Genomic DNA, 20,356 nt, shown 5'->3' with positions numbered 1-20,356 from the left:
AGAATACTGCAACTAAGAAGTGGTAATCCCAGGCTGATCAGTTAGGAGAAATAACAAATTTGAAAATGCAAATCTGGCGAAATTTCCAGCAGCTAATGAAATGTTTGTGTTAAAAAAATCAGAAGCTTGTACTGATTATTGTAGGGTATAATAGAAGTATTTCCAAACCAATGCATGCTTACATTATGTTTTTTTGGAACATTATAATTTTATTGATTATAGAAAAAAAGTGAAGTTATACACAGCAGCCATGGGAAACTAGCAACAAACTGTAACTCTTAAGACTGCTGTCTTGTCACTGGCATTTCAGAATCTGTTAAACCTATTTCTTTTTACTCTGAGAGCTCTGTTCCAATTTTTTTTCTTCCTTACTGTCTTTCTTTGCTTCTCTTAGGTTCGCAAATTTGTGGCCAAGGACAGTGCAGGGCTTCGTATCCGTAGCCACCCTTCCCTTCAGAGTGAGCAGATAGGCATAGTGAAAGTCAATGGATCCATCACTTTCATTGACGAGGTAATCAATAAGACATTCCTGTTGAAAATTGGGCTAAGATGTAAAGGTAATTCATGCAAATAATGGGGTTTTTTCCATATTTAGATGTTGACATACACAACTTACGATCATAAATTGCAAAAATCTAAATTTACTAATTTAGTTTTTCAAGCTGTCATTTCCTTTAATTTACTTACTTCAAAACGTGTGTAACAAACATTTGAGATGGATACAAGGAAAGAAAATTCCTAGAGTTCATCTTACAGTAATACCTCTTAAGATTTAGCTTTTCACTACTTAACTATTTCACTACTTACTATAACTCTACACAAAAATTTAGATGTAGATGTCCTTCTCAATGCATCTTTCACTTAGAGATCTGAAAGATCACTACTAGTATGTTAGACTACTCTGCATGTATTTTTCTTAACATATAACTTCATATGCAAGGAATATTTTTGCCATTTACCAGCAGTGGAAAATACCGTCATACCAGCAATGGAAAAATGAGAAGTGGGGCATTTATAAAACTTATGAAGGCTTGACTTTCTTTGCTCTTTTATTTCAAAGCAGTTCTTATTACTGCATGATCCAATTTAAATTTACCTTCACACCTTGACTTATAAAAAGATGTGCTTCCCCATTGCTTTGGAATTCTGATTTTGTCAATATTCCTCTTTATGTCTACTTATGTTGTATCAGCATTGTAAGGCTCATTGCTTCTTTGCTGCTGTTGTCTGCCTGAAGTCTGTTAATCCTTGCTAGCTACAGAACAGTTACAGGAGGGCGTGGCTCGTTCTTGTTGCTTGTTTCCCATAGATCCACAATGATGATGGTGTTTGGCTGAGGCTGAATGATGAAACAATAAAGAAGTATGTTCCTAACATGAATGGTTACACTGAAGCCTGGTGTCTGTCTTTTAACCAACATCTTGGCAAGAGCCTTCTGGTACCTGTTGACGTAAGTAAAAGGTGCCTTTGAAAAATATCCAAAAGTACACTCTATCCTCATTACAAGACTTTCTTTAATTAAGGCTGCTAAAAGTCCTGAGGTAAACAATATTTCACTTATCAAATACACTTTTATACATGTTTGCATTTTGGAGGGCTGCTGTGTAATGAGGGTGGAGTGTAGAAAGATATGAGGCTTTTTATGTTGAAACCTCTTCTCCTGGAAGAGAAACAGAAGTGCAGGGACTGCTGTAACAAAAGTGGAATAGTATTGATTGTGGTCTGCACCAGCTGTTTCTTATGCTAGATGGGATTGTCTTTGAAGTGGTCCACTGGTGCCATGATTTCAGAAGAGGCTTGCAGCCTTCAGTGAATCAATGTAATTGATGCTTTTGAAAAAACCAACCAAAAAAGTTCTTTAGGCTCTGGGTTTTGTGCATGTTTTTTGTGAGTTTTGTACCTGAATCCTTGAGTTACCACTTCATTAGTTAATCAAAGAATCCCAGGGCTTCAAGACAAACATTGAATTTATAATAAGAGAAAACCTAATTTATTTGAATAACTTTAATGGTGATCATAATCACTACGGTTTAAAGGTTATGCCTTTTCTGATAACTAATTAATTTTTTTTTTAAAAATGTGAAAGACAAAAAAGGAAAAACTGTATTAGCTAAACCAGTGTTTCTCAAAAAATTCTTGAAAATGCAGGCCTTTCTGGCTCATCTGTTTTCATGCATTCCCTGAGTGGACAATATCTTGTTTTCTTCTGGGAAGAATGTGAGAATTAGATCTAGTTGATACTGATATTTAGATTTGATTTATCATCTTATCTGAGTGACTTGTGCTGATATTGAAGATAGCTGAGAGCTATTTCATTAAATTAAACACTGCAACCATAAATATCACGCTGTTCATGTTTTTTGGTAATACAAAAACTGAGTGAAATTGGGCTAGTTGCTAGTAGCTAAATCTGGAAATTCATAATACCCTGTGGCTGTTCTGCCAGACATTGTTACATGATGTGAATCAGTCTTCTTGTCTACAAATTATTTGTCGATATATTTCTATTTATAGATTTCTTTCAATAGAGTCCTTGTTTGGGAAATTATTTTAATTTTGCATTTGGGAAGCAAATTATTTCTGTACTCAGAAATCAGTCACTCAAATATGACTGTCATCACAGTGTTTTTCTAGTCTCTTGTAGAATATTTGAAAACATGAAAAAAGTTAGATTGTTTAAAATTTTGCCTGGATTTTTTTCCCTTAGAAATTGGTAGCTATTATAAAATTGCTGTATTATACTTCCATGAAATATTAATATTTCTGTGCAGTAGTTGTGCAGCTCACCCATGGTAAAAGTGAGTTCATCTTAACTAGGTAACTAACTTCAGTAAATGTTGTATCTCTAGATGGGTATTATAGTCTGGTAGATTTTTCGTAGTTGTGTGGTTTTTTGGGGGCTTTTTTGTTTAGCTAATCTTCAATATCTTTTTACTTGTTGAAAGGAATATTTTTGAGCTCAGCAGTTTGTCTGTGCTTAGCAAGAACTTATTGGTTAGCATATTTCATACAGTTCTGGTATACATGTAGTTCTAGGGAAGAGCATATGCTGTGCTCCTTGAGAGAAGCCTGAAAAGGAATGTCTGCCATGAATAACTGAACACTGAATCTTGACAATATAATTTTGAGAAATCAAATTTCCTGTGAATATGGAGGTGAGGTACAATCAAATGTGAGGAACAACATTCAGTTTTCAAGCTTTTAATTCTCTGTGTCTATAAAGTTCAGATAAAAGATTCTCTCTTGGTTTTGTGGGTTTTTAAACATTATTGTGAATTAGTTTTGTTCCCATTTAGATTATTAGAAGCTGTTAGATATGCTTAATTACCTTTAGTGTTGCCAGTCACATCTCTTGACCGACATAAGTTAAAAGTCACGTGCTTTCTTAGTGTCTGCTCTGTGGCAGCCAACATAGCAAAAGGATTATGAAAGCAACTCTTCAAACAATGCAGGCATGTGCAAGAAACATGTTTTGAGATAATTTCAGAAAGGTTTCCTTGCACGGCTCTCATTTTCAGGTTTTTAAGAGGATTTAGCATATCCCAAAACTATTTGATTTCATTATGACAATATATAAGCAGTAAGATTTGCTGGTTTGATTCATAATAAGAAGAAAAAGGAAAAAAAAAAGTTTTCTAACCTTTTCTTTCTTAAAGGTGACAAAACGTAAGTCAAGGTTCAGAGGCTGACTTTTGAATGCCTTAAGCCTTTACAGCATTCTAGTCTAGCATGTACTGCTTTCTTACTAGATACTTCCTCTGCACAGATACTGCTTTCTTGGTGGGAAGTCTTAAAACCTTTTTTATGATAATGACTAGGTTGAAAATATTTCAAATTATACCTTTTCTCTCTGAATTGTCCAAAAAAAAGGACTGTTTGTAAGCTGTCAAATTTGAATTTTGCAGTCCTCTAGAGATTATTGACTTATGTCAAAAAGGATGTTCAATTAGGTAATAAATGCTGAAGTTTTGTTAGATTTAATTGTGATATAGTTTATATCTCCTCAGTCCTGTTATTTTGAGTAGCTGAATGACATGATGAGCAGAATGCAGTAAAAGAAATTGTGACTGTATGAGATTTTTTGGAGCCAAGCTGTTCAACCAGGTCTGGCCTGATAGGAAGACTGGAGAAAGTCTCCTGTGTGACTGAAAATGCAAAGGGAAAATCAAATGCCTGAGTTAGGCTGTGAGTGTGCAGACTTCTGATCTTCAATTGCATTGCTTTTTCATGTTTAAATATACAGCCTTTTTATAATCAATCTGTTAAGTAAATAAAATTTCTCAGTACATTTTAGAAAACATGTAAAAACTTCATTTAAAAGTTTTAGTTATACTGTTTCTTCACTGTACTACGGAACAGTGAGCAGGTGAAAAACAGTACAGATTCTCAGCAATATTAATTGTGATCTCTTTCCATCTTGGTGTGTATTTTGTATCTGCATTTTATATATGTTTATTAGCATTAACTAGGTATTTTATGATAAAGCAAACACTGAATATTGTGAATCTCATAAATGCACTTTCTCTATTTTTATCAGAGCTATTAAGATGAGTAATCATAGGAAAGGAGAAATCCATGGTAGTTAGCAGGTTTTATTTATTTGAGCTCTGGTCATTTACCTTCTTAGAAAGTCTTCAACTCTTCTTCTGTTGCTCTTGTCCTTTCACAAGGAATTACTTTACAACCCCTGATCTGAAATTGTACATCCAATCCATTGTGGGTAATATAATTATGAGATTGTGAATTTAATAGATTGTGACTTTGGATAAGCGATTTCCATCTCTGGTATCTATCTTTCCTTCTGTCTTATGCGTTCAGGTATCTGTTTTTGAAAAAATACTTGTAAAATTCCTTATGCAGAATTTACTACAGTTATTTATTCATGCTTACGCATGGCATTTAGTAGAAAGGTAGAGTGATAAAAACAGTGCACACTAGGAACAAATAGAAATTTATCTTAGAAATTTATCCAGAATTTCTTTTAAAAAATCACATTCTAAGTAGGATCCCATTAGTTCATTTTAAATTTAAAACTTTATAAGAAGGAATATTGTACCCTGATGTACCTAGCTACAAGATTACATTCCCCAACCAGCACAAGCAATCAAGGATTGAGAAACTGCAAGTTTTTTAAACCATTATTGCAATGGAAGAAAGAATCAAAATTAGTATGTAGGCTCCAGTGCTGAATCACAAACTCAGAATGCTGAATGTTCTGTGAAAATACTGAAGGACATTGACAGAAGATTTCTACCATTGTTTTAAGCATGACGGAAAGCAACTGGAGAGTAAGACTGTGCTGGATAAAATGTCAAGATAATTTTTTAAGATTAGTCTTAGTTTTGAAAAATAATTAATGAGGTTTAAATATTTCCTAATGGTCTAATGATTTTTCATGGCAAAACAAATCAATTTTTTTTTTAAATCTCTGAAACTTAAAATTTATTGGGAAAAGTACAAATTTCTAAAATTAGTTTTAGATCTTGGAAAGTAAAGTCTTGAAGGAAAGCATTAATGAAACCTACAGATGATAGCATAAGGGCTAAATTCAAAGCTTCTGTCTAGTAGTTTCTTCAGAATGAAAACTTGGTTCTCAAATAGATGCTTGATCTATTCATCTATACTAGTATACAGTGTTATAATAGCCAGGAAGTTCTCAAGCTCACAGAGCAAAGGGGAGCTTCTAGTTTGATCTTCTTAGTGTTTCTAAGCCAGCATAGTCCCACTTCACTGTTGGTTTCCCTTATATGTTTGACACATAGAGTTATATTATGTGGAAAAATAGATCTTTGGAATGATACCTAAATATTTTAGGTATGGGTAGTCCATGTTTCTCAGTGGAAGTCCATCAGAGCAAAGGAGATGCTGCAAAGTAATTCAATCAGGTGGTTTGAGTAGGTTGGATGCCTATGATGTAAATTCATTAGGCACATGTAGGCTTTTTATAGTTGCTATGGTTTTATGCCAAATTGATAAGCCTTTACTTTGCTTATCTCCCTGTCTAACACCCTCCCACCTTCCCCAATGCCCCAGAGCATCTATCACTAGTGCATAGCTACCTCCTTCAGTTCTGGATAAAGGTACTCAATTTAAAGAACTGCTGGTGTTGTGACAATTTCCCTCTCTTTGTCAAAATGGCAGATAATTTGTATTACTGAACCTTGATGTTTGCAAGCAGTATATAGTAGATCATTTGCTTCTGTCATGTGATAAAAGTGTAGAGTTACTTACTTTTAACATGTTAGTACTTTTTCAAGAAATACAGGTTAAGCATGCCAAGGTGTTTTGTACTTGCATCTGCCTGAAATGATTTACTGCCTTAGCTACTGTTAAATTTTAATGTGGCTGCTGAGCAGGGATATCATTTGATTGCCATATCAGGATGGGATAGGGAATTAGATTTTGATACTTCTGCTCATATAGATGAAATGGGTACTTTGTCAAAGGGATTCCATCATAAATACAATTATTAGTACTGCTATATGTATACTATTCTATTTGACAGAAACAGTGAAAATTTCTTTAAAATTAGTAGGAACTAGCTTATGGAGAAAAGATGGCTTCTTTTCCATGTTTTTCAGTTATTAAAAAATGCTGTCTTCACTGTTTTGTGGGAGGAAAAGTCAAACAGAACAGCAGTGCTTATTTCTGTAGTGTGGGCAGTTGGTTATAAAATCAGTGATGTCTGTCTGGCAGCTGTATTTGGTTTATGATTACTCATAGCAAGCTAGTTAATGCATTGTATGTTTTACAAAACCTATTGAAATCTTAGCAATTGTTCTCCATATAGCACTGACATTTTTGGCTCTGGTAAAAAGTATGATTTTCATGTGCAAACTGGTAAAACCGTGCTGTGCAAGTAAACTCCTTTCAGCAGCAGAGAGCTTAGTCCTTCTGCATCTCCTTGGTTCTGACTGGGTGACAAAAATTCTGTGAGTTGTCCTGCACTGGTTGAAATCATCTTTCAGAACAGGAGACCGTCTCGCTAGAAAACTGGTTTGTGATAGGACCAGCTACTGTTTCTTTGTAACAAAAATGAGATTTTTCTGTGTGTGAAGTCTCAAGCTTTATAAGAGATGTCTGGCTCTTAATTTCAGTAAATGGCATGACACACTACATCCATTTTGAGCTTTTGACATACTAAACTGTTTCTGTGTAATGGATGATTTGCCATGGTGAGCAATGGACTCAGGTGACTTGATTAGGGAAACAAAACTTTCCCCTTTTGCAAAATATTCTACCAGTAAATTTACTTCAGGAGAAAGTTTGCATTGTAGTATCTTGAGCTTCTTCCTCCAATATTTCTTTGTTCCCATTTCTTTGTTGATATATGTCTCTTTTTTTCAAACTTTGTTGCTCAGAATGTCTTTAATGCTAGCCAAGAAGTAAGGGATTTGGACTTTTTTTCATGGACTTCCAAAGCTTTACCCCCTAAGGTGAGTTAAATTACAGGAACAGTCACACTGTACCTCATGTTTTCAGAATGCACCTTATGACTCAACTTTATGCTAAATATTCTTTGAAGTCTGTTTTACTGTGAAGTATTTTTTATAGGAAATAGCAGATTTGCATTCAGTACTTTATCTCTGTCTCTTTCTTCTAAAATGAAAAAAATATACCACGGCAGATTATTGAATTTTTATTAATTCATGAGTAGCACTCTCCTTGTTTAACAAACTAAATCAGAAATTCAGAGAGGTGGCCCAGTAACATAAGAAAGCTTTCATTCTCCTTTAGAGCAGAATTTACTGGTAAAATTTTTTCAGTGTTTGGAGGCTCCACATAAAGTTGCAGCATCTGATACGGTGATATTTGTGTGAGTAAAACCGCAGATATTTAATAAATACTCTGCCCATTCTTAAAGTTTGGGTTTCTTTAATTATTTAATACGGTAATGTTATGTGCATTTAAGCTGTTTAAATTGACTGTAAAAGTGTTTATCTATATACCAGATCTGTAAAGTTTTGAGATGGATTTTTTTTCCATTAACTTTGTAATGAAGACGATAATGTGTTGTGCATTTTGGTTTAGAGTTTTTAAAACTTGTTTGTCCACTGATCCTTTTTCCCCAGAACAGCAGACTTCATTATGTCAAGATCTAAACTAAGTTTAATTTTTTTTTTCTCAAACCAGTTTATCTCAGCTTGAGTTAACTTGCTTTGTAAGTCACATATTTACATAACATAATCATTTTTGTATAAAGACTTCTTGAAAAAAACTGCAGTGTTAGTCTGGGCACAGTGCACAGACTTCCATACCAAAAAAAAAAGCTGAAAATATGATAATTAAAGAGATCAGAGGAAATTACATTCATTTAAAAGTAAATAACATAACCAGAAGTTTGGTTTAAACCTGACAAAAAAAGTATTCTTCTCTTAGCAGGAAGTGAGCTGCTGGAAGGTGTTTTTATGGGAGATTGTCAAGGCAGAAAGTATCAGCATATTCTAAAGAGCATCTCCTCTTGCTGAGCACAGTAGACTGAGTGAGATGAACCACTGGCTTCATCCAGTAGGATGTAGTTTGTAACTTGCAGATGTTTCTTTAAGAACACCTATGACTTCCAGTATAATAGAACTTGCTCCTGCTTCTTACTTGCATTCTTCTGAAATAAATGCACATTTGTTACTCCCATGCCTTACAGTTTTTAGTACAACAGCCTTTCAGTTAAGCTGTTGCTGGCTGAAAAATCTATGCTAATTATTCTCTTCTTTTAATAACTACCACTTTGTTTTGGTTAGAAATTCGAAGTGTTTTCTTACTTCAGGTTTGGATATATATTTCATCAGCAAAAAGTATGAGGTGAAATGAATTTGCTGGCCCTTTTTATTGTCATTATGGAAACAATAAATTCACACTAATACTTACATGTGCATTTAAAAGTCTATGGTATTGCTGTTCCTCTTTGTCATAATTTTGCCTTGACATGTATTCGAACATGAAATAAAAAAAAAGAAGCATGTCTTATGGAGGTAATATTGAAATTCTCTTTCCATAGCCCCAAACTTTTACAAAATTTAGCACATAAAGCAGGAGGAATGAATGTGTATCCTGAGAAATGTTGGCAAGGATGAAGTGAAAGCAGTTAGATTAAGTAATTTCTACCTAATGTTAGATATGAGCTATTATTTTTATATAAATGGTTGCTTTTTTACCACTTCTGCTTTAAGTGTAATGTCAGGAGTAATTCAATTAATGATAGTTAGTTGTTCCACACTAAAATTAGCAATGTAACTAGGATCTCCTTTAGCTTTGAAATTTACCTTTTGTAGTCTTGAAATATTTGTTATCTCAGTAGTTTAAAGGTGGTATTAATAGGTTTTATTCTGTTCTGTTTTGCCTTTTTTTTAATTTCTCAGGAATCTAGGTCTAATGCTGATGATTTTTTCAAAGACCTAAGTTCACACTGCCCACAGGAAGCAGTGATGCAAGAACAAGACATGCCATTCCTTCGAGGTGGACCTGGAGTGTACAAGGTAGTGAAGACTGGCCCATCAGGTCACAACATCAGAAGCTGCCCTAACCTTAGAGGTATCCCAATTGGAATGTTAGTTCTGGGAAACAAAGTCAAGGCAGTGGGCGAGGTATGGATCCTTGTAGCTTCAGTTCATGTCTTCATAGATACCAGTATATAACAGTAGTAACCGCAACAAAAGAATCTGCCTCTGTACAGGTTTGCTTTTTCCCTCCTCTGATAAATACTGGCCTTTGAACTTGGTTGATATCATAAGTACTAATGCAGTCATGTCTTTTGCCTTTTTGCATTGATTGGAATAATGTTAAAATTGCACTGCAGTTACCTGTGCTTGCTAATGTATTTCTGTTACAGTATTCTTTAAAAATTGTTTCTTGATCTACTTTTTTGTCTTATTCTTTGAAAGAATTCTGTTTCATTGACAAAATGTTTTCTTAAGACTTAACCATTTCACTAATTCCTGTTTCTCTGTACTGATTGTACTAATTCATTTAGTTGCTGAACTATTGTCATTGTTCTGGGTTGTCCAGTTGTGGTATTTTATGGTTAAGAAGGGCTTAAGGATGAAGTGTGTCATGCTATTTCCTAAATATAATATCAGGAACAAAATTAATACTCGTGAAAACTTTTCATGTATATTTTGGTATTATAATTCTCCTGTTGCCACTATCAATTAGAAGGTATATTTTGGTGACTATTTCCCTCAAGTTTCTCTTTAGGCTTATGTGGACTTACTGAAGTTGTGGTGTTGGTGTTTTGCTTCTTCTGAACATGAATGGGTCTAAAGTTTTTGGATTACTTCTAAATGTAAATGTGCCATAAATAGGTTTGGTACTTCAGTCTGCCTCAGCCTGTGGCCTTAATTTAAGAAACTTTTTTTTTTTACATTTGCTTTATAATAGAAAGATTGAAATTTGATCTGTTTTCCAAATACTATAAGTAGTTGCTGAATCATACTACTGATTTGTTTGAGAAGTCAATAAATTTTGCTTTTTTATGTGTGTGCATCAGGTGACTAATTCAGAAGGTACGTGGGTGCAAATGGATAAGAACAGCATGGTAGAGTTCTGTGAAAGTGATGAAGGCGAGGCATGGTCATTAGCTAGAGACAGAGGTGGAAACCAGTACCTCCGACATGAAGATGGCAAGTGGTTGTTTTATTTTTGTTTTTAATTAACTTAGAAAAAAATAAGCAGTCTAAACAGGAGAAGTAAAGAAGGATCTGAGTTTTGAACAGGTATAACATTAGCTTATGTATTTTCACTTTAGTTATGTTGCTCAGTCAGACTTAAAAGCTTTTATAAAGATTCTTTAAATGATTTTTTTAAAAAACAGTTAAAATATCTCCTTACGATTTCTTCCGTGCTGGTTATGGTAACGGTCAATAATTTTAACTGTCTTTTTTTTTAGCTCTCTGCGTAATTTTTATGCGTCTGTTTTACAAAAGGTGTCTTCATGAAAAGCTTTGACCTCAGCAGTCATATTCTGCTGGTGTTTTTAGGTCACACTTATTGTCAGCCTCTTATTTGTTCATTTTAATAGACTCTTTGCCATTTTTTTGGTTTTTGCATTTAGGGCTGAAATTCATTTCACACATAGATACTCTAACAATTATCATCACATTACTGTATTAGAACAAAGCGATTCCTTGCTAAAACAGAAGTATTTTCTGTAGACTGTTGCAGCTTGACTTTCAAGTATAAAACCTTCTGCAAAGAAGGGAGTTTTTCATTAAATATATAAATGTTTACATAATACTTTAAACACTTCCTTAGAAGTCATAGCTTTTCTATTTTTAGTTGTGTGATAATGTCAAGTGCTGAGGTGCTCAAATAGCCTAAGTAGATTGCAGAAACTAAATAATTGTGAATTGGAACAGTACCTTATTGTTGAAAGCACATGTATTCAATAATAGGGTTGATAAATTCATAATTTTCTATTTTTATACAGGGTTGTTTCCTTTTCCAGTAGAAAATAAATTCTCTGAAATTAATCAATTAAGCAGTGTGCAAAAATTTCCATTCCAGAGTGCTTATTTTGAGAAATATGTTTGAGTAACTTGACAGTATTTGGCATTTTTAAATAGTCTTTTCATCTTCAGTAACTGACCTATCATTTCATATTGTCTTAAATTTCTCAATGTGTGTGGTCTAAGAAAGAATTCACAAATCAGGAAGCCTTTAAACAAGACCCTTGTTTGAAGGTGTGTCTTTAAATTCTTGATATTTATGCACTGTTACTGAAGGACATCTTCAAATATAGCTCTCACAGAAAAACAGAAATGCAAATTCCAGGCTTTGAGGACAAAACTCTGCAATACAGCTCATAGAAATACCATCTTAGAAACTTCCTGATCCGAATCCCATGCCTCTGTATACCAGTTTTTAATTTTTTCCACATGAGTCTCTTTTTACAGGTATGGTCAAGATGGATGCCTCTTGTGCATCTAGCTAAAGTAGTTTATTCAGTTGCAGTGCAACTACTGAGATTTTTCAACCTGTTCTAGGTTCCTAGTGCACCTGTAAATGTGCATGTGCCATGTAAAATTTAGTGTGCTTAAGCCATATCTGAAGGTTATTTTAAATTGATTGTTTTTATTTGCCATGCAATTATTGAGAAATAATTTATCACCAGTTTCAATGCTTTAGCTAGAGGGAAATAATAAGGATCTGCAGGAGCTCTAGCTAGATTTGCAAATGTCTATTTTTTATGCATGAATAGCACTGTCTTTCACATTACATTCATATTTTCATTATTTAATAAAATTATAATTAAATTCCCATAATGAGGTAGGATTTCTGTCAGACAAGGCAAAAGTCTAAATAACTGGATCTGTTAGCCAGGTATCTAGTTAAAATACTACAGCAAGATCTAGAGTAGCCTCTGATTAAAAAATTCTAGATCCTTGCTTTTGTAAACTGACTTTAAATTTCCAGCTTTCTCCCTTGTAATTTGTTTTTAACTTGAATATGTTATGTGAAGTTTGTACTCTGAAATACAGTTTCGTCCTGAAATGCAGTTTTTTAAAAATTACTTTTTGAAGAGTTGATTTTTTTTTTTAATCTAATCCATGTTAGTTTTAGTGTATTGACAAGAAAAAAAAATTTCAAGGTGCCAGCTCAAGCTTTTAAACCTGCATTTGGGATATTTCTTCTGAATGCTTTCTTCTTATCAGTTGGAATGGTATTTTTGACCACATTGCTAGTAATTTCTCTGTAAATCTAAATAGTCAAGTGGATTCTGTCTCATTTATTATAATTCTACTGTAGTTTTGAATATTATTAAATACTTCAGGTTGGTTTGGGTTGGAGGTCGCTTTAGTGTCTTGCAGAAAGCAAAATTATAGTGCACATTTACAGATACAAATAAATGTGTCAGGAAAAAATGTCTTGTGTCCCATGAACTATCGGGGATAGCCAAAAGGAACTATTTATTTACTCTTGAGTTTGCCACTATGAAAACTATCCTTTCTCCACCTTGCTTTGTCCAAGGGATTTTAACAATTTCTATCCAAAGAATAAACACTGCTGAATGATGTTATTGGAAAAAAACAAGTGTCAAATAATGGCATAGCTGGCAGCAACTCAGTCAAACAAAAAAAAGTCTACATGGTATTAAGTCCTCTGTCTTTATATTTTAAGAGCATGAGTTCTAAAGAGCACATGTAGGTTTTTTTGACGAGAATTTAGTCAAGAGGAAGAGTGCTATCAGTGGAAATAAATATCACTCTTTTGCTTTGTGACTCATCTTTCTAAAGTAAATCTGTTACTGAGAAGTCTAACTCCTAAGTGATGTGGTTTTTTTACAGAGCAAGTCCTTCTAGATCAAAATGTGCAGACTCCTCCTCCAAGTCCTTTTTCAATACAAGCTTTCACTAAGGGGACAAGCTGCAGTAATGGACAAGGGTTTGATTATGGCCTTGGAAATAACAAAGGTATGTTTTTGCACTCATTTTTTTTTAATTATGTCTATCTTAACTTTGCTTATGTTTTATTACTCATTTTTTGCTTTTTTAAGCACCAGAGGTCCTTTCGAAAGTAGTAGTATAACTAATTGTATGCTGATAAAACTGCTTTTTTCTCCTTTATTTTCACTCAGTCTTAAGTATTCTGTATAAAAAGGATGAACGAAGATTTGGAAGTTAATTCTGGATTTCTGTAGTGGAAAACTGAAATGCTGAAGTAAAAAATACATGTAAAACAAGATTAGAAAACTATGATTTAGAAAGCACATGTTTTTAAAAGTCTAGAAACATATGTCATCTGTCGTGCTAATTTTTAAGTGCCTTTAATGGGTTGATAAGATGAAACATGCCATTTAAAAATTGTTGTGCAGTTATAAAAAGGAGTTGTAAAACTGAAATTACCTTCCAGTCACGTGGATACCAGTTACAACTGCTGGGAAATAAATAAAATCTAGTTTCTTTTACTGATATAAAATAGTTGTTTCTTTTCATCATGGCTTATTTTGTTGACAAGATCTAAATACATTATATAAATACATATATGTGTATAAAAGGCATCAAAATAAACTCAATCTGCATGCCTTCTGTTCATTTCTAGGTTAGTTCTAGCAGATTTAATAATACAGAAGGGATTTTCCTTGAGGCAGAGGTTCTTGAGAAATATTCCTGAAACATGGAGCTCTGTCATTGTATTCTCATATTGTCATTGTCTATGCCACTACAAATAGGGGCCTAAGGTGTGCTGTGTGTTTTTTAGCACCAGTATATATTTCTTCATGGTATCCTAAATAAAAGAACTTAAAACTTATTTTAAAGGAGAAAATATTAGGAAAATAATTATTCCTAAATAATCTAACAGCATGAAATAATTTTATATCATTTTACAGTGGTTTACTGTGTAAAGAGTGGTTCATACTTGTCCATGCATTGTTATAGGAAACCCTCTTTTTTGGACAAAGGCTAGATAAGCATTTTCCTTTTGTTTTATAGAGCCTTGTAAACCTCCTTTTCCCAGTTCATCCATACTCATTTCAGAGTAATGGTGGAATCACAGAAGTGGAAGTATCTAAGATGTGAGGCAGTATCAGAGCTTGTCTCTCAATGTCAATTGTGTAATAATGCAGAAATATTGTCTGTTCTTTTTTCTGCAGAAACATATTAAGACAGCAATTTTTTTCTTCTGTGTTGTCCAAAGATAAAATCTTAGAGATGAATATGCTATGTTAACACACATGCTGATTTCTGAAGACATTGGGATTCTCTTCACTATATCTTAAGCAGTTTCAAAGGTGTTTCTTTGGGATAGTCCAGTTAGAAAACATTTGGAAGCTACTTCTGGCATTGAATTCCATACTATTTTGTATGCATTATTTTCTCAACATACCCTCAAGCTGTGATGTTTAGCGTGAATGAAAAACTCAGCTAGATGTATTTCCTTCTGAAATGCCCAAGAGTGAAGAGTTGTTAGCAACTATATTGAGATAATAATGGTCTTACTTTCCCAAAAATAGAATTCTTCAGCTGTACCATTACTTATATGCAGTCCTTCTGTATACTCAGGTCTAAGAAGCTTTGAGTTTTGTGAAAAATAAATAATGGAAGGTACAGGCATGATCTCTTAGGGGAATTTCTGAAGCAAGCACTTCCTTTGGAGAGGCTTGTTTATTAAAAGTACTTCTATAGGAATGCGCTAGTTTTGATTAAAAATCAGTCCCATCCAAAGTGTTTCAAAATGTCTAATCAAATGTGAAGATCCCAATAATAGGTGTGTAGTTTTACACTAGGTAACAGAGTTTCGTGCTGTAAAACTGTTGAATTTAGGTTTTCAGTATTACTTGCAAGAAAGAAGACTTGACAAAGAATCTGTTTGATTTAGCTATGTCTTCTCTCTTCCAGCCTTTCATGTTACAGGCAGTTTTTTAATATTCTTCATAATTGACCCTACCCACCTCCATATTTGATTGTTGTGAGCAGATGACTTTCAGCTTCTCAGATATTCTTCCCTTTAAAATAATTACTCATTTTAGGAATTAGGCACATTGCATTTGAGAAAAATAGTTTGTCAGACATGTAAATCACAGAATTGGGGGTTTGGAAGGGACCATAGAGATCCAAACCCCCCTAAACCTGGTTGTTCAATCACTTCTAGGTTTTTAAGGTAGGAATGATTGCTGCTGAAGTACAGATTCCAGAAGTTTTTAGGTATGCTACTTCCAAAACAGTGAAATAAAATTGATTCATGGATTCCTGTAGATGATTATTTAGAAGGGTATTCCAGCTATTTTCTGGTATTTTTGTCTTCTTAATTTTTAACCCAAAATATCAAGAAAACTTAGGAGTTCTTAGGTAATACTGGGTTTGCTACATCTTCTGGTCTTTCTCTATTTCCTTAAAAAGACCATTGATAATAATCCAAAAATTTTGTAAATTCTGTAAGTTGTAAATTCTGTTAGCTGCTAAAGTTTTTTTACTAGGTTTTCTACAAAGCTGTCAAAATATAGATTGGAATTTGCAGAATAAAGTAACCATTGTTAGGAGTTGCCTGGTGATGGTTTAAATCTGAGATTCTCTCAAATTCCTGGTGTCTCCTCCCTCATTTTACTAAGTATACTTCAAGTTAAAACATGGTGTGGCCTTCTTACTGAGGCGTCATGTATTTCTAATGCTCACATAGAGTTTTTTGAAAATTGGCATTCAGAAATTACAACTCTTGTTTCTAACATGCTAGTTTCTTGAAGGCCTTCATTTGCCTGCCAGCAAATGTAGGCTGTTCTTCAGAAAACCAGTTCCAGTTCTTAAGTGGTACTTACAGATTTTTTAAATTACCTTCAATCTGACCTCAAAAAACAGCTTGACAGAATACTTTAAAAAATATTTGCAAAAATGAGCAAATATTTACCAAAGCATTGGCACAGAAATACATTTGCCAAAGCCTAATTACATGTTAGCTTTCCCTTCTCATCAGTTTTTCTAATGTTTTTTCTGCATGTACTGTTGCATGTGTGTATTATTGTAAATGCTAGGGATTTCTGTTTTTTTCTTTGGCTGCTCTTCATTTTTTAGCAAGGCAAATACAAATCTCTATTTTGAAATGTTTAAAATAATTGCAGTAAAATATCCATGATCCTTAAAAAACAGTAATTTTATTGCCATGCATGGAGTCAGATTTTTATGTTTAGCCACAACCAGAGTTGTATGTGGCTAAATGAAGTTTATGAGCTTTTTCTATTATCATCATTTAAACTTTGAGTGCCATTTTGCTCTGCCTTTCTGGAGAATGCCAGGTAACAGGTTGTAGTTTTGACTGTTTTGCCCACTACAGGTGACCAACTGAGTGCCATACTGAATTCCATTCAGTCACGGCCAAATCTCCCAGCTCCTTCCATCTTTGATCAAGCTGCAAAACCTCCCTCTTCCCTTGTCCACAGTCCATTTGTGTTCGGACAGCCCCTTTCCTTCCAGCAGCCTCAGCCACAGCTTCAGAGTAAGTTTGTCAGCCTTACCTGCCTCATCAGTCCATTCCTGCAGCTTTGACATTGCTGTTCTCAGTTGCTTGCCAGCTGCTAATCATCCCACAGCGCACCTTTCTGGTTTTGTTTTTTTAAGCTTTTCCATGATTCAGAAGCATGTGAGGTAATGCTCCCAAAGAAGTATACTTGTTCAACTTTAATTTTTATGTTGACAGTATTTTGGGTTTGTATGTGTTCTTCACTGTAGACAAATCATGACGTTCATTTCCAATATTTTATGCAACACTGGTTTATAATTAAGGTAAATGTTTCATGTAGTACAAAGTGTTGATAAGTCTTTACTGTAGTAAATAGGTATTAACTTTTCTTACTTCCTAAATTTTTATTTTTGTCATTGCTCCTGACTTTAGGGATGTAGCTGGACAGTGGGAACAACTTGGCACTATTCATAAGAAATGTTTTGTTAGTTTTCTGTTGGGTGCTCATAGGATTGGCACGGTAATGCAGGTTTGCTCGTTGAGGTGAATATCAGCTAACCTGATACTGATGGGAGGACAGGAAACTGTTTTGATTAATGAAAACGAAAAGCTCAGCATTCATGATGATAGCTGATACTGCACTAAATTCTCTCTTGCAAGCAGAACAGTTACAGCACAGATCACAGGAATACTAGTTTATCCCTGTCTCCCACAAACTGGGTCTCTGGGGTGCCTCAGCTCTTTCTTGTTAGTCAGTTCAGTGTCTGGGTATATGCAGTCCTGCATCTCTCCAGCTCAGTTTATTGAAGTGCAGTGAAGTTCTTCATGTGAGAGCTAGGTTAAGATTTTTAATTTGCTTTTACAAGGACTGTCCAGAAGTATTTTGACTGCAATCTTCTGTAGTTTTGCTGGACTTACACCAACATCCTGAAAGAAGAATATTCCAAACTTCACTCAGATAAAACAGCTGATTGCCAGTGGCATCAGCACACTCTCATTGAGAATTTGTCAAATATTTATTCTTTCCCATCACTTTTAGGAGGTTTTTTTCCTACTATTCAGAGAGATAGTTACTCAGCTTTGCATCAAAAATAACCCTAATTGTCTTGTTTCAATTTTCAGAGTATTTTTCCTTTAGCACTGAGACCTATATTGTATGAAAACAAAAGTATCATTTTTGACTGCCCAACAAAATCTTGTTCAGTGCATTTCTGTGTCCAAGACGTGTAGATAAACTGTTCAGTGTTCTACATCTGTGCTCTGTGTTTTAATAAGGATCCAATTCAAATGGAAACTTTTTTTGTTTTTTGTCAGGTAGCAGGGGAACACTGGTGGTCTACCAAATAAAAAAAATAATGAAAGAAGAAAATTTTTTCAAATTTGTGTCTGATTTAGGATCTTAACTTAGTATAAGGTCTCAACTAATTTGATTACTTGCACTTCCAAAAAGGCAAAAATTGTCGACCTGAACTGGTGCACTGACTCTGATTTGATACAAGGAGTGGTTTTTTTTCTAACAGTTTATTATCCAGTGTCAGGTTTGATGCAAATAATGTAAGCTATTCATAAAGGAGAGAATTATTAACATATTTGTTTTCACAAAATTTAAAAATAATATGGGAGATTTGTTTAAACTTCCTTAGGCTTTTGCAAACTTGTTCATCCTCCATTTCAAAGTTCATTCAAATTCAGCATATTGTCAGGTATGCCTGTAAGACTATATCCATATACTTGTTCATTTAATAGTTTATGCAGTTATATTAGAACTGTAACAAAAACTTTTAAGTATGCAATTTTAATTCATTATTTCTAAATCACTTTACAGCATCCTTTTACCAAACATGTAATTAAAAGTTAAATCCATTAAACAACGTATCTTGAGTCCATATGAAGTTAATTGAATTTTTGCCCTAGTCATGCTTAGTTTTAGTTTCCAATTATGTGCTCCATTCTTAAGTGCTTCCTGCAGTAAAGTTATATTTTAAAATTAAAATGAATGTTTATAGTCAATATACTGTTAAGTATACTGTTAAATTAAATGGACCAAAGATGGTCTAATAGTTGAAATAAATTATGCCAACCTAGATTTCCCTGTCTGCAGAGGTTATATACTGAATACCAATCTGAATTGCAAGTCAACCTTAATAGTTCAGTCTACTGTTTACATTTTCTGTTCTTCCTCAGATATCTCTACCCCTGGGGAGAAATTTAGTTTGGAAGCATAATTCTGAGGAAAGCTGAATCCTGCTGAATACCCTCTAGAATTATTTCCTTAATTTAGATTTTTATAATAGGAAGAAAAATCTTGATCTGATATAAACATACTTTGTGCTGGTGACAGATTATAGTTTTTCTTAGAAGTGTTTGTAGGTAGTTGGTTTATCAGGAGATTTTTCTGTCCTTGAGGTTTTGTTTGTAAATTCATTTAAGAAAGAAGGAAAGGACTTGTCACAACCTCTTATCCTCCAACACAGTGTGTGGTTATTTTTTTTCAGAAATACTACAGTTTGGGACCGTCACCTCCTGAGATATGATGCTTGAAGAAATAAATAGTGTCTCTGTTACTCCTTTCACATCATAAATAAGTAACAACAGCACTCTGTGTTATATCAAAGAATTTGTTACAGGAGGGATATTAGAAAAAAAACAAAAGGGAAACACTGTTACTCAGTTTTGTGTTGCTTGCTAGAACTCTATGAAGGGCTGATTGTCCTGCTTAATTCCTTTGCTAATTTTCAGAAAGATTATTTTCTTTTTCACAGAGACAGACAAAATTAAGGTACTCTTGCTGTTTATTTTAATTCTTTGTCAGTCTTGTGTGCAACTAAAAGGTCAGAAAAGGTAGAAGAGCTGGCAAAACCTACCGGGAGTATTGACTTGGAACCTTAGCAATTTTTTTCCTTTACGATCACAAGTTTATTTATGTTTCTGCCTTGGATATTTGGCCAAAACAGGCTAAATTGTGCAGCCTGCTTATGCTTGCTTCTGACAAGTTTGTAAGATCATCAGTAACAGGTTTGCTTGTGACTGCACACTCCAATAGCCACAAGGTTATTACTGGTTGCTTGATTTATTTGTTGATGAATTTTGTTAAAAGCAGAGAAGACTCAAATTTCTGTTTGAGTTCTGAGTGTCAGGGAAGTGTGGAAGCCTAGAGGGTCATGGAAGATCTTGTTTCTCAACCTTCCGCAATATGTGCTGGGTCATAAATCTCCTTAGATCTCCATCCATTTTAGATGGCAAGTGTGGGTAGCAGGATCTTGGCATGTTGTCAAGCATCAATTACCAAAATTTTATGATTGGCTGTGGAGCTCTGAAATTAAGGAGGGAGGTGTGAGATTTTGCAGTCACTAGTGTTAGATCTTAATGCCATGTTTCTTACACCTGAGTTGATGCTGCAAATGGTGAATGGGCTAAAAGTCTTTGGACCTCTGTGCCTTCCAATATGTTAACCCTCTTAGAGTGCAGCCCC

At 34.2% G+C, this 20,356-nt stretch overlaps 1 protein-coding gene across 21 annotated transcripts in view; it reads left to right on the top strand.

Annotated features, from left to right (window-relative positions):
• The window catches only part of MYCBP2 (MYC binding protein 2), a 172,803-nt gene that overhangs the window by 117,712 nt on the left and 34,735 nt on the right, over window positions 1–20,356 (top strand). For 8 of the 21 annotated variants that reach the window (XM_056491339.1, XM_056491451.1, XM_056491319.1 and 5 more), the window contains 7 exons: window positions 395–511; window positions 1,310–1,450; window positions 7,362–7,436; window positions 9,357–9,581; window positions 10,484–10,616; window positions 13,281–13,406; window positions 16,759–16,920. In XM_056491339.1, the coding sequence (XP_056347314.1) occupies window positions 395–511; window positions 1,310–1,450; window positions 7,362–7,436; window positions 9,357–9,581; window positions 10,484–10,616; window positions 13,281–13,406; window positions 16,759–16,920 (979 nt within the window). The remainder of the gene's footprint in view (window positions 1–394; window positions 512–1,309; window positions 1,451–7,361; window positions 7,437–9,356; window positions 9,582–10,483; window positions 10,617–13,280; window positions 13,407–16,758; window positions 16,921–20,356) is intronic. The other 13 variants (XM_056491399.1, XM_056491393.1, XM_056491378.1 and 10 more) reach the window with 10 other exon arrangements.

The sequence above is a fragment of the Oenanthe melanoleuca genome, chromosome 1 (genome assembly GCF_029582105.1).
Source record: "Oenanthe melanoleuca isolate GR-GAL-2019-014 chromosome 1, OMel1.0, whole genome shotgun sequence".
NCBI lineage: Eukaryota > Metazoa > Chordata > Aves > Passeriformes > Muscicapidae > Oenanthe > Oenanthe melanoleuca.
Note: the sequence above shows the minus strand (reverse complement) of the source record. Positions and strands in the feature narration are given on the sequence as shown.